The 15,567-nt window shown below is 34.9% G+C and overlaps 1 protein-coding gene across 4 annotated transcripts in view; it reads left to right on the plus strand.

Moving 5' to 3' along the window:
- DPH6 (diphthamine biosynthesis 6) overlaps positions 1-15,567 on the plus strand; it is a 172,882-nt gene that overhangs the window by 10,288 nt on the left and 147,027 nt on the right. For all 4 annotated transcript variants that reach the window (XR_014814563.1, XR_014814567.1, XM_021098213.2 and 1 more), the window contains one exon: positions 464-657. Coding sequence is in view for 2 of the 4 variants with exons in the window: in XM_021098213.2 (XP_020953872.1) it covers positions 464-657 (194 nt within the window). In the remaining 2 variants the exon portion in view is untranslated. The remainder of the gene's footprint in view (positions 1-463; positions 658-15,567) is intronic.

Consider the following 15,567-nt stretch of genomic DNA (forward strand, 5'->3'; position numbering starts at 1 on the left):
TCTGAGCCGCAACTGTGACCTACATCACAGCTCATGGTAATGCTGGATCCTTAACCCAAAGAGCAGGGTCAGGGATCGAACCTGCGTCCTCATGAATACCAGTCAGATTCTTTTCCGCTGAGCCATGACGGGAACTCCTGAAATAAAATCTTTAATTGAATAAACTTAGCAAACTTTATAGCTAACATTACTTCTCTATAAACATTCTATATATTGTTTAAAAAATTCATGTGTAGTTGTATTTATAATTAACAATAGAGACGATTAGAGCTGATGATGTGAACTTGCAGCTTGAACAAATGTGTAACTCATATATTTTATTTCATTTCATAAATGCAGAGAGATATAGTGTAGTAAACTTTTAAGTTATGTGTTGATTTCTCCACAAGCAATAAAACCTATACTTTCAAGTCCACTCTCCTTCACTCTGTTTTACTATTTATTTCCACTTTAATTGTTGCAGTGGAGTCAGATGAACTGGATAGCTACATGTATCAGACAGTGGGCCATCACGCCATTGACTTGTATGCAGAAGCAATGTCTCTTCCCCTGTATCGCCGCACCATAAGAGGAAAGAGCGTGGATACAGGACAAGTGTATACCAGATGTGAAGGTGATGAGGTTGAAGATCTCTATGAGCTTTTGAAACTTGTTAAGGTATGCATAGTGACTAATTACATTTACTGAATTTAGTGTGTAATTTATAATTTACAACTGCCAGTAGCCCACTATCCTTCGTAAGGCTATTTTGTCTTTGTGAATAGAAAATTGTTACTATGCTTTCATATTAAACAGTACTCTAAAATAGCACTTTTGATGAAATTTGGTGCTCATGGTTGTCAAATGATATTTAACTAAGTTTTCTTTTCCTTGGGATTTTGGAGCTGATGACCTTTCAATCATGTATTTAGCAAATACTTTTGTTTGCTTACTATGTGCCTGTAGAATGTGCCTGTAGTATATAGTTCTAGGCACTGGGAATAAGACAGTGAACAGATCCAACAAAGTCCTGTTCTTTTCGAGCTTACTTTCCAGTGGAAGGAGGCAGACAATAAAGAAACAAATTATATGCTTGGTGGTGGCGAAGGGTACTGTGAAGAAGGATGATGCAGAGTCAAGGCAATAATGAGTGATGGCAGAGGGTGGTCAAGGAAGACCTTTCTGATATAGTGAAATTTAAATAGATCTAAAGAAAGGGAGAGACTGATGAGCCTTGCTTTAAGTTAGTGAAAGAGTTATGAATTAAATACTTAAGTCCCCGTATATAAGACTAGGGCAGCTATTGTTAATTTCTCTAGACGGAAAACTTAGGAGAGAAGGTATGGGGCTCATAGATCTAGTAGGTACTATACTCAGTAGATGTTAATTAATGGAGTTCCTTTTATATTAAGCAATTATCTTTTCATTCTCATTGATAGTCAACTATTTGAATACAGTTGAGTATTCTTAAATATGAATTTTACCAGTAGCTACAGGTAATTCATATAAGGTATAGCTAATGAACCAGAGAAAATTTAAACCAATATTTTTTTTGATGTCTTAACATTTTTTAAGAAGGAAAGTAAAGAAGATCTCTGTCCCTTCTTCTACCAAAGGACATTACATTTTATTTTCTCATTCTTTAGAGAAGTTTAGCTTCTGAAAAATTATGTTATGAGCTCCTCTCATGAAAAATTTTCTAGTCCTAAATAGCTGCTTTGATGCTATACTCTAAATTTGATGCTGATCAAAGCTTAATATTAATTAAGGATTTTGATTTTAAAAAATATGTGAAGCTCTTCAGTTCTTTTAAATTTGAAAATATTTCCTATTTTGTATATGAAAATATTTCTATTTATCCTTTTTTAAAAAAAACTAATAGGGAAAACACTTAGAATAATTCCATTATTCACTGTTTAGTTATGGATGGTATAAGAAGTAGATACTTTTCAAAGGAAATCACAGGGACCTGGTTTCTTTCCTCTGGAAATATACATACTAATAACAACTATTTTGATTATCAAACAAAGGGGAAGGCATAAAAGACGTTTCACTTCTGTCCATGTAGCCAACTAAGACCTTGACAGTGTTCACCTTGAGGTGTGAAATACTGAGTGCAAATTCTGCATTTTTAAAATTTCTTTCTCAAGGCGCAAAGATAACTAGGTATTTTTAGTATAAACCAATATTACAAAATGGTGGGACTCAAAACTAGAGGTAATTGGATTGCTTAAAAATCACTGATAACTGATATCCTTGGAGAAACTATGTGATAATAACAGCCTTCCGAGAAAGGGGAAGATAATAAATTACTAATCAATTTAATTAAAAATGGGCTGATTAGTAGTAATTAAGAAGAAATTTCCCTTTCGATCCATGCTGTCTTTGGAGAAATGGATGCTTTGCCATTATCTTTATAGTAACCATCAGTTATGACATAAATTAATGCTAATGTTAAATCTTGACAACTTCTGCTTTGGAAGTTCGTACATGATAATTATAACTATAACTGAAAGAGATGTTATCAAGTTGTCTGAGACTAAATAGTTCCTTCTTTTCCTGTGCAAAAATATTAATTTTACTATAGGATATTTTAAGGACATAAATATCGGAAATATATTGCTTTTATGGAAGAGATTGTATAACCAGGCTTTTATAGTTAAATCCATTTATGAAACACTGGTGCAAAGATTCCAATAGAGGTCTTACATATTCTAATGAATAATTGAGTAATTATGGAAAAAAGCGAATCCTGAAAAGCTATAATTCTTCAAGTTACTCTTCACTTGATTCTAAGAAAAAAATGGAACTGCATTTTCTAATCTTTTGAATATTAGTGAAGAAGAATTGAAAGCATTTAGATTCATTTTCATTTTAAAACATCTATTTATAACAGGTTGCAATTTTGTGATTTTCACATTTGTCAGTCTTGTTTTTGTGACTTTTCCCCCCAAAATATTAGAGCTATGTTTTGAGTGGGAGATACTCATTTTTGTAAAGATTTTAATTGACTAATTGCCAAAAAGAAGTAGGAAAGACTTGGAGAATTTACAGAATTAAAAGTTTCCTAACTTTTATAGAAGTCATGAAAACTAATAGAAATTAGTTTTATGTCCCATAGATTATCAGGTGATTGTGACAAGTATGTGTGTGTGTGTGTATATATATATGTGTATGTGTGTGTGTATATATAAAATCAAGCTGAGTAATTATAAAAGGAATCGAGAAAAGCTATAATTCTTCAAGTTAGTCTTCACTTATTCTAAGAAAAAGATGGAACTGCATTTTTTATTTAAATGTATATATATCAAGCTGTTAGCAAAATATCTGGTTTTCATATAGCTAATCTCTATTATTTAGAATTTCTTTAATATTAAAATATCATTTTGGTTCTCATCTGGATTAGTTTGATATATAAATAATTTGTATTTTTCCAAAATGGAGTAATTTTCAGATTCGGTGGTTTTTTCCTTTTAAGTCACATAAAGCAATGCAAAAGTTACTGAAGGGTATATGAAAACACCATATCCTTATAGAGAATATATTTAAGGATCATGTATTCTTTCTTTCTCCACTGGCTTGGAGCCACTTATTGGTTGTGATATTCTCCTTTCTTGGTTTATTCCCTAATTTCAATGGAATCCATCATTAAGAAATTTCCTTAGAGAAGTTACTTTCAAATCCTTGCATTTTGAAAATGTTCTTATTCTAACCTCATATTTGATTGATATATTGGTTGAATTAAAAATTTTAGAAGGTCATTTTTCCTCAAATCATTGAAGGCATTGCTCCATGGTCCTCTAACATTTTGTTGATGAGAAGTTTGATGGTGATGTGATATTTGTTCCTTTTTAGCTGACTCATTTTTCTTATCTGTTATCTTTTATGATTGTGTCTTTATGTTTGATATGCTGGAATGTCACAACATTGCTTTGGACCTTGAAGATTATTTCTTCTGTATCCTTTCTGCAATTTCCTATTTAGTAACAGCATATCTCTGTCCTTTTTCTCTTAATGATAGTTTAGGGATGGCATTAATCCAGGTGAAAGCCAGTCAAACATGGTATTCTTCTGGCCGTAGAGATTTGTCAGGAGTGGTTTTGTTCACCTGTCTTGTACCAAGTAGATTGAAGCCTGAGATGATGGATCATTGGCAGAAGATAAGTTCTTTCTCTTGTGCAGTGATTTGTGGATGTGAGACTTAGAACTGCTGTGATTTTCTTTTCTTTCTTTCCTTCTTTTTTTCTTTCCTTCCTTCCTTTTCTTTCTCTTTCAAGAGGAGAACCTACTGTCAAATTTGACAAAGAATGGTAAGCCAATAGAATTGCAATGTGAGGATGGCTCAGCAAAATCCTCTTCCGTTATTTGTTTGATAATTTTCTCCCCTTGAATTTCTTTATTCCCTTCTGTTGGTACTCTCATTGATCAGACATTAGACCTTCTAGATTGGATTTCCATGTCTCTTGTATTTTCTCACATATATTTCATCTCTAATATCTTGTACATTCTATGCAGTTTCCTTTTTAAATGCCCTGCTTTCATGTTGAATTTTTTTTTTAATTTTAGCAATCTCATTTTCATTAGCCAAGAACCTTACTTGTTTATTAATTATTCCTTCCTTATAATCTGTTTCTCCTATAGATTTGGCATCCCTTTATCCATCTTAAAATATTTATTAGAGATTTTAAACATTATCTTTTGTTCCCTAAAGTATTAATGTTTTCTTTGGGGTCTTTTTTCTCGTTTTTTTTTTTTTTTTCCTCTTTCATGTTGTAGACTTTTTTCATATGCCATGGTTGCTTGTTCATTTCTAAGAATAAGGCAGGAGGAAAGCTGACTGAATGCCTTTGATTGTAGAGTTTTTCTACCCTCACATTTCATAGTTGTTATACCTGGAGTTCAGGATAATTTGGCCTCATTTGGTTTCCTTCTTGGCTTTCTTCTCTTCCATACAGACAGTAGTTTACAGCTTCCTTTGTTGATTTATCAGACATTGTTTCTTCTTCATCTGTTTTCTGACTTAAGAAACTCATTGAAATCCCTGTCCCATGAGTGTCTCCCCCCTGTTTTCTTTGTGGAGGTTATAACTGTTTTTGTTTTAATGAAATCTTTTGAACCAGAAATTTGTGTTAATTTGATTCTAATGGAATTCATTTAATATTCTTCCCTAAATCGAATATCCAGTTTTAGTTTTCCTCTTCTAATCTTTGGTACTTTTCTTCTTTCCTTGTTCCTTTTCTCATTAGGCATTGTATCTTTTGATGGTGTCAAATTACTTAGTGGACACCTATATTACAATTTGAATACAACAATTCATGAATACTTCTTTTTCCTTTTTAAAATAGAATATTTATGGAATTCCCGTCATGGCTTAGTGGAAACAAATCTGCTGACTAGCATCCATGAGGATGTAGGTTTGATCCCTGGCCTAGCTCAGTGGGTTAAGGATCTGGTGTGGCTGTGAGCTGTGGTATAGGTCACAGACATGGCAGCTCGGATCTGGCATTGCTGTGGCTGTGGCATGGGCCAATGGCTATAGCTCAGGTTTACCCCTTAGCCCAGGAACCTCCATGTGTGCTGCGATGTGGCCTTAAAAAAAAGAAAAGAGTATTTGCTCTTGATAGAAAGGCTTGTGAATAACTGATTTTTAAAAAAACAGATTTTAATTCAATATTTCCTAAAACATGTGTTGCTGCTTTACTCTTTGTATTGGTTGGAATTCTTTTAATTATAAGGAGTAGAACGTCATGTTCAAACTGATTTGAATAAAAAGAGAATTTATGGAGTGTAACCTAAAGATAAATTTGTCTTCAAGTAGATTGGATACAGGACAGAAACTATAAAATCAGAGCCTATTTTTACCTCTATTCCTATCTCTTTACTTTCTGTTGATTCTATTCTCAGTCTAGACCCTTGTGATTAGAAGATGGCGCACAGTTACATTCTTCCTAGTCCATATCTAGTAGGAAAAGTCCACTCTTAAATAACTCCAAGGAAAATCCAGTTATGTCTCATTGTCACTCAGTGGACTGAATTATATTATCCATGAGCCAGTTGTTGTAGGAGAAGGCGATTTTATTTGGACAGGTCTAGATTGTGTACCATTCCTGGAGTGACAGACTGAGTCATTATTACTGGGACCACAATTACTATGCTTCTGCAGGAAGAACATAACCCACTGTTGGAAGGGTGGATCTCCAAATATAAAGCAGGCTGTTGCTGTTAGAATGGTGAACTGAGGCAGGGGGTTAAGAGTAACAGATTTTCTGAAAATAAATGGGTTCTTTAAAAACTTGAGAACCATTCTAGATAGTTCTTTCAGTATCTTTCTCCTCCCTCTACCCCCTTCTTTTCTCTCCTCCTCCCTTTCTTTCCTTCTTGGGTTTTTTCAAAAATAGTTGACCATTGGAGCCATAACAGTGAGCTTATACTCTATGACCTATGTATTCAGTTGCTTATGATTTCTCTACCTTAATATCCTACATGCATGGTAAACTCAACAGGTTCAATACTTATTCATCTTTAAGCTTCTGCACAAACTTACTCGTTTTCCTATATTTCCCTCTTACTTAAAAACATCATCACTTACCCCATCACCTAAGTCTACCTCACTACCAGATTCCACTTTTTCTCGGTTCCCTTTCACATCAGCCACAGCCATTGGATTCCTGGGACCTTTTGATATTACTTCTCTGACTTCTGAAATCAATCCTTTGACTTCATTCCCACTGTAACTTGTTTTTCATCTGGCGTGTACAAGAGTCTTCTGACTCAGGCACTTGCCTTCAATATTGCCTTGTGCACCCTCTGGCCTTTCTACCACATTGTCATCAGCTGACTTGCATAAAATACTTAAGTAACCCATCCTTAAGATAAAGTTCAAACACATTCTTAAAAGAAAACTCTTTTAAGAAGAGGCCCTTGCAGTCCTAACTGCCGTTCCCACACAAGCTTCTGGGTTCAAGTTACAATGACTAATTATCAGTTTCTAGAAGATTGCTTTTCCATATTGGAAGTCTTTCCCTATACTTTTCTGTGCCTTTATCTCTTGATTCTCCTGAAGAACCCCTTCTTATTTCATATCCTCCTATACAATAAGCTCTAATTTGCCTTCCTGTCTCTTCCTTGGCAGCTTGTCCATACCTTTGCTGTGCTTCTCAGGACATTACTAGGATTGTTTATATGATTGTCTCTTGCTAGACAGTGAGACCCTTAGAGACATTGTCAGTGCTCTTCACTTTTATTTCTCTAGTGTGTAGCTGTGTTCCTGCAATGCGGATGGCTTTTAAAGGATCATTGAACAAATTAGTCCAAAATTTTAAAAAAAATTAATATAATTATTTTCCTAATGTAGGGAACCATAACAGTGTTACAAAATGTGATGTAAAACCATTGGAAAATTCATTTTATTTTTATTTTTTCATTTAAAAGCTGAAATAGAATGGGCATCCTAGTAAAACTTTTCAAGATAGGATATCCTGTCAGATTTGGCAGTATCATCACTAAGTGTACCAAGTATAATTTCCAGCTGCAGAGTATTTTATAAAAAGGCTGAACAGACACTTTTTCAAGCTATTTTTGGTATCTCAGAAAACCTGCCTGTTATGGTGGAAAATTACTTTGTGGATCTCTTTTCACTTTGGATCTGAGGAACCAAACTCCAGCTCTTTGGGTGGCTAGAGGCAAATCCAAAGGGTGTTCAGTGGGAAGAACACATAAGATGGCCTTAAGATTCGCAAAGAGGACCCATAGTGCTATAATTACATAGGCACATAGCCCTGTGCAGATTGCTCCTGGCTCTTTAGCATTGCACAGCTTGCCTCAAGCCCTGTCACTTCCCAAGATTTTGGTCATTAAGCCTAGTCCCTTGGCACAAGAAACACTTTGCTAGTCTTGATTCTGGACTCCAAACAGGAAGAGTTGGAATTAGCACAGACCAGTGTCATTTTGACTCCCAGGTGCAGCTTTATTAAGGCTGTGCCATCTTTGGCCCTTTCAGATGATAAAGTCAAACATGCATGAGAAAGCACTTGATAGATGATCTGTCTAGAAATAAAATGTTGGATCATACTTGTCAGTTATTACAGTGTGTAAACTTATCACAGGTCTAGAGTCTTCATCTATAGATTTCCCCTAAGACAGGAAAATGTGACTCTCTCATTCTAGCAAAACCATCATTCTGTCTCCTCAACCTTGAACTTTCTCCACTTAGTATCAGTGATTGTGTGTGTAAATTACACATGCACATATATACTCTTCTTTTTATCTTTTGCCTGATTCATTGCCTCTCTATAAATTTACCAATTGGCTTACTTTTATGTTTTTGTATTCCTTTCTTCTATGAACTATAGATTTCTATCTTATCATCTACTCTATATATTTTAAAGTGTGTTGGGTATGTTTGACTTGTCTTTCAAATTTCTTTTATGATTTTCAGCCTCTGGTGTTTGTATCCTATTGACCTTTTTACTTTTTCCTGACTATGCTATTTATTTTTTCTTTAAGAAACTTTTTGTTGATGTATACTCTTGGAGTTTTGTTGTCTAACATGCTAGATGTACGTTTCTGTCCTGCAGTCTTTATTTCATTTGTAGACCTGTAGTTTACCTTGTCTTTGTTATGTTCTCTATTAAATGACTGAAATCACATTGCAAAGATATAGAAGTATGAAATATCTTATTCCTTTACTGTTTCACTTACATTTTTGTAACAGAATTTTATTGGTAGTCACTCAACATTATGGATAGGTCTTGAACTCATCTTTTTAGGTCAACTTTGCTTTTTATATTGGGAACATCTTCATTCAGCAAATTTGTAGTGCCTAAGTCATAAAATAGCCATACATTCAATGATAATGTCAATAAATATTAGAGGGTTTTTTTGTTTGGTTGGGTTTTTTGTTTGTTTTTGTTTGTTTGTTTTGTTTGTCTTTTTAGGGCTACACCTTGTTTGTCTTTTTAGGGCTGCACCTATGACATATGGAAGTTCCCAGGCTAGGGGTCAAATTGGAGCTGTAGTTGCCGGCGTACACCAGGCCACAGCAATGCAGGATCTAAGCCACTGAGTGAGGCCGGTAATCAAACATGCGTCCTCATGGATACTAGTTGGGTTCATTACTGCTGAGCCACAACGGCAACTCCTAGAGGGTTTTTTTTTTTTTTAATTGGTAAGAAATGATTTAATAGGGTCTTATTCTGTGACATGTAAGAAAAAGTTGAGTGAATCCAAAGTATGTATTAGTTGATCTTGACTTTTCTTAACTTTAACCTACACTGCTACCATTTAGAGACTTTTCTTATGTCCTTAGCGATTTTGCACACATTAATTGGATGCTTATATTGTACCTCTGTTGGAGAGTAAAAAGATATATAAGACATAATCTCTGCCTTCACAGACCCTGACGAGATAAGACACTTACACAATGAAACTAATATAAAGTAGAGTTGCCATTAGAGTGTACATTTAAAGAGCTCTGGGGATTCAGAAGAGAAAAAGAAGTCCCTTATGTTGGGGGGGTCAGGAGAGGCCTTAAAGGGGAAGTTGCATTTGATATCCGTAAAGGCTGTTTGGATTTTGACAAAGGCAGATATAGGGAATGACTAAGAAAATGTTGCAGATTAAGGGTGCAGCTTAGTCAAAGTCATGGAAGCAGGGAATCCTGAGATATATTAGGGAAATTGTGGCTCAATTTGTCTAGAGCTCAGAGTTGAAGGAGTACTGGAAAATAAGTCTGCAAAGGTAGATTAAGGCTAAAATAGAGACTATCTTAAATTTTAGACTAAGGATTGTTCAGGCAGTGAAGAGTTCCCTAAGGCAACTTAGGTATTTTCCACACTCAGTTTAGTGATCACATTCTTTTCTTTAAATAAAAGAGGCTAGACTAAAATAGAAAATATCAAAATGCAGTGTACATTGTAGCATTAATTATTATTTTGTGAAATGTGTATGTATACAAATATATAATATATATGCTAGGATATATATATATATAAATATGCATATATTTCTTGGTATTAGACAAATTGTTGTGGTCAAACAAATTTGAAAGCCACTACTTTGAAGGATTTTGCGAAAGAAATGACATAGAATTCTGTAGTTGAAGGAAGCTTCAAGGACATTAGGTTGAACCACTCATAATGTAAGAAATGGATTAGAGAAGTGGAATTCTGAGGTGAGGAGTTCACATTGAAAAGTGCGATACTAGACTAGCTGAAAGGTTCTAAGGACCTGAACTGGGGGAGTAGCAGTGGGAAACTTGAATTGCTTACATTGAAGAAGTATTTTAATAGGACTTGATGGTGATATTTAAATAGAAAGGGACAAGGAGTCTATGTAAGATAACCTTACGTAGACTAACAGTTCCATGTCTAATTTACTCAGCTTTCACTGGGCAATGTTGATAATCAAAGTATATTATGATAGCTAAGTGTTATAAATATTGTGATTCTCAATTTTGCCAGCTTTGTCATCTCTTTAATATGGTATAGGATAGTAAGGGAAGATGCTTCATATCAATCTGGGTTCATTTAATCGAGATTAACTCGTGTGTGTGTGTGTGTGTGTGTGTGTGTGTGTGTGTGTCTTTTTGCCTTTTCTATGCCCACTCCTGCGGCATGTGGATGTTCCCAGGCAAGGGGTCTAATCAGAGCTCTGCCAGCCTACACCAGAGCCACAGCAATGCGGGATATGAGCTGTGTCTGCGACCTACACCACAACTCATGGCAATGCCGGATCCTTAACCCACTGAGCAAGGCCAGGGATCGAACCCGCAACCTCATGGTTCCTAGTCAGATTCATTAACCACTGAGCCATGACGGCAACTCCCAAGAGTAACTCTTAATAAATGTTAGTCCTAATGGCCCTTTTCCATTTTCTTCATAGAGTTAAATGTAGTGCACATCAACTAAAATATTTTACCTTTATTTCTTAACTCTGTAAGCACCTAGAGGAAAGCACAATGTAAAATATTAATACTTTAAACATAACTGAGTGCATATAGATGAGATTCAAATTATCATGGTCTTTCTCCTGTCTCTCATACTTATATATTATATTCTAGAAACTCCTGCCAGGTTAGTCTTTCTAGAGTGTAGATCCAATCACACTCGTCTCTTCATCAGTAATCTTTGTTGTTTATTCTCTAACCCCTATGTGCTTTGAAATATGACTTCATCTGATCTTTCATATTTTCCCAGTATTCCCCCACATGGAATCTGTGTTCTACCTGCACTAGACTACTCTCAGAACTCATTCTTCCCCACATAGTCCACGTCTTTCCTGCATAGTGCTGTATTTTAGTCAGAAGTAACCTTTCCTCTCCAATTCCTTCTTTTAGCTTCTGCTTCTTGATATCATCCTTGCTCTTCCCCCAGTGATTGTATCTTTCTCCCTGGAAGCTTCATATAACATTGTATTTTTCTTGTAGTACTTAATCTGTCTTGATATACTATACCGTGCTCCTGCTTTTGTTTTGTTATGCATTTTGTTTTTGTTGTGAGTTTTTGTTTAAAGATTATAATTACTTTAAGGGGCAAGGATTGTATTCTTTTTTATTTTTTAGGGGACTCTACAACCCTTGAATAATGCAGGCTTTGTGTTCAGCTATTCTCCTCTGGAATTGAGTTTTTCCATCTGTAAAATTTGGATATATCTTCCTTTTATCTTATTTATCTGTTTTGAGAAATGTGAAAAGATATATGAGAGCCTTTTTAGGGTTACTAGAAAAAAAGGATGCCATATAAGTTGGATTTTGTTTTTAAAGCCTGCCAACTTCACATCAGTCTCAGATCTTTTTTCTCCTAATTATTACCTAGCTTCCAAAATAATCCAGGAAAGCTAAATAAAGTCAAGTTTTCATAGCATACAATTTCCATTAGTATATTAATATTAAGTAGTAGCTGCAAATTGGCATTGAGATGAGTGTAATTCCTCTTGACTTTATTCGTACGTTAATGTAGAGAAGAAAAGTAATGGTAATCAGTCAAATTGTGAAAGAGGTTTTAAAGGGGGCAAGTTGATATTATATATTGGATAGAATTTATTCTTCTCCATTTGTTGCCTACCTATTTTTGTTCCTCCTGAGTCTTGTTTAGGCTCTTTCATTCAAATAATTCAGCCTTCCAAGAAACATGTGGAATTAATGCTTTCTTTCTAGTTTCCTGTGTTAGTAAACTGAGGCATGGATTGTTTCAAAAGATGATAAAGAAGTGAAGCCAAAGATGACAAAGGTTCTTATTAATAGAGTATTTAAACTTTTGAAATAGCATACGAAGAATTAAGAGATCTTAAAAATGGCTCTTTGAATGTCCAGAGGCAGTAAAATGGGACTGTTGTATGCACTACTGTATGTAAGAGCATTTACCTGTCAATGCCAGCAGATTTATACCACCCTCACCCATAAAAGCTGCAGTGCTGAGTCATATGGACCCTTGGTGTACTTGCACACAGTAGGCGCTCAATGAGCAACAGTTGTTAAATTAAACTTATTAAACAAAATGAAGTCTATCTATCCTTGACAAAATTCAGCTACTATTGATCCTTAGAGATTTCTATAAAAATAAAGACAAATCAGAAACTATTTATCAAACATTTATTTCCCTTTCTTGTGCAGATTTCTTTGCTACCTACTATAAGATTAGTTTTAGAACCACTGAAATGATCTGTGGCCTGTTTTAAGGACAGTTCTCTTGTGGATTCTTTCCCTTATAGGAATTTTGCAGGGAGATGAGGAGAGGAGGAAAAATCATTATCACTTGGTACAAAATGTGTTCTTCCCTTTTCAAGTCTTTCACAAATTTGCTCCTTTAATAATTTTTATTGATCTCACAGTCGTTTTTGTGACTTCCTTAGCCCTCACCCAAGTTCTACTGATTTTGAGTGGTAGTATAACCTGGACTTGATCACAGGAATCAGTCTAGTGAACTTCAGTGCAGTATAATGTGATACTTAAAGACAGGATTTCTTATTCTAGAAGGGAGAGGTGTTTTTGAACTCTGAAATTATGTGCAAATTTTTTGTGAATGTAAATTTTTCTGGGGAGAGGTCCAAATTTTTATCATAGTCTCGTAGCAGTCTGTTCTATTCAAAAGATTAAGAACTACTGTTGTAGCCATCAATTTCAGAAAGCCTTGTAGCCTGGAGGTACTCATGACTACTCAGGGTAGGAATCCATTGTGCTCTGAGCCTGTAACACATACCATGCTATGTGCTATGAGGTCAGGGGGGGCTTCTATGGCTTCCAAAGAGTGAGGAGAGTAGCATGAATGCAGCACCTGAGAGCAGAGGAGGATGTCACGCATCTCTCCAGAAAGATGTTAAGATCTCAAAGGTAATAGAGTAAAAAGTGGGCATCTTATAATTTCAGTTAAGAAATAAGGAACAGAGATGAGCCAGCAGGCTGGACCCTGTATGTGTTCTGGGTGGTTCTTAATAGGCCTTTGGATTTTATGTTGAAGGAGAAAATAATAGGGATACAAAAGGCAATATTCCTGATTTCTGCAAATGTAGCTTTCTTTTTTTGAATTTGTGTTTAGTTTCTCTCTTAGGTCGTTATGACATTATGCCTTGTTTTACATCATAATTTTCATATGAATCTATCTTCCTTGTTAGTTTATAAATTCTCCAAGCAACAACTTGTATGTTTTTCATTTTTGGATACTCTGCAGTGCTCATCACAGTTCCTTGTCCATAAGAGATGCGCAGAATTTATTGTTGTATATTTGCCCTAGGGATGCTGTTGAGGACTTTCACCATATTACATATTCAACTTTATAATGATCCAAGGGTGAAATATCTCTCAGGACTTGGTCTTTATAATATAACTATTACACAGTTTTTACTGTATGAACAACTCTAGATCATGCGATTCACTTTTCTTTCCTCTTTGTATTGATTGTTAGGAAGCCCAAAACCATGTGACCTTTTTTATCAATTCTTTTTTTTAAGGCCCACGCATGGCATATGGAAGTTTCCAGGCAGGGACTGAATCTGAGCCACAGCCAGGGCAATGCATTTTAACCCACTACACTGGGCCAGGGATTGAACCCACACCTCCACAGCCACCTGAGCTGCTGCAGTCGGATTCTTAACCCATTGCATCCCAGCGGAAGCTCCTTTTCAATTATTTTTTGTCTTATTTTACTTATAATTGCTATTGTTTATGTAGCTCTATCTGCCAGGCACTGTCCTGAGCTCTACATATTATATTCTAATTTATCCCCAGTGTAGTATCCATGTTTTGCAGGTAAGTTATTGAGATAATGAGGTTAGGATTCCTCTGTATTCAAAGTTACAGCTAGAAAGTAGAATATGTACTTTTAGTCACTGTGTTCTGCTACCTCCCAGCATTACATGTATGTTAATTCATGCAGATATTACCATATAACAACATATATAGTAACATATGTAGACCAATAAGACATATATGAATTAACAGTGAGACATAGGGGCAGGCGTGTGGTTTGATAAGGGGAAATGGGGTTATGAAGTCATTGATTAAAATGATCTGAGACCTTATTTTGAAGCTCTCAGTACAGTTTTAGATTATTGCTACCCAGGATAAGGTCTGGGGCTGCTGCTGGTCTAAGAAGTGTTTACTGTTGACTAAGGTCAACTGTTTATAGAAATTAAAAATAAGTATTTAGATACTTTTATAGTCATATAAGAGTAATTTTATATTTATTGACTCTAATAATAAAAATTTGGCTTTGTGTTTTTTATCTTTTCAATTTTTTATAAGCTCATTTTCAGTGTAATAAAGTTTCAATCTTGAAAGTTTTGGAAATTAAAAAGAAAACATTGATCTTTAACATAGATTGAGAAGCACTGTTATAGGTAACAGCTATTCAAGTTTTTAGGTTGTTGTTTGTCTGAAAAATAAAAGACAATCTGTTGCTTGACATTACATTCTAATCTAAACCTGATTCTGAAGATGAATTAGGAATTAGTATATTTGGCTGCTTTGTCAGTGACTTACTTCTGTGAGAAAAGTCCCTAAATTGAATGGATTTTTTGGAAGGAGGACATTTTTCATTTTTTCCCTTATACTTAGTACTTTTCTCAAGAATGACACATTTTAATTTAGTCCTTGATCCAAGATAATAGCATGAGGAACTTGTCTATCATTTATAATTACAGTCTCCTTCCTTGACTTATCAAAGTAGCTAATAAGATACTTTAAATTTTTTGTGTTCAAATTGTTTCTTGAAATAACAGAAAAGTAAAAAAGATAACAACAAAAAACATTGCTGATGATGCCAGTTTGGTGTAATAGATTTTCCATTTATGGAAAGCAAAGATAGCTTCACTGAAATAATATTTGCAAAACCAGTTCAGTTCTAATTTTCTTTTTGTGTAGATTAAGAAGTTGTCTTCTATAATTGAATATGTTATTAAATAGTTACTTGCTCAGTTACCAATCCTACTAGAGTCTTTTACTGTCCATGCGATTACCATCTCTTCTTTAAAATAACCTTTTTCTAGTGATCCCCTAAAGTAGCATCTGATGAGGAATCTGTCACTATTTTGGGGATGTTAAAAGCTGGCCTCCAAGTAGAGAAATGGGCTAAGGGTATGAACAGGCATTTCACA

This window comes from Sus scrofa, chromosome 1, assembly GCF_054392235.1.
Source record: "Sus scrofa isolate SSC_HxYL_T2T_F1_AM1 chromosome 1, Sscrofa_HxYL_maternal_Yorkshire_Landrace_v2.0, whole genome shotgun sequence".
NCBI classification, from domain to species: domain Eukaryota; kingdom Metazoa; phylum Chordata; class Mammalia; order Artiodactyla; family Suidae; genus Sus; species Sus scrofa.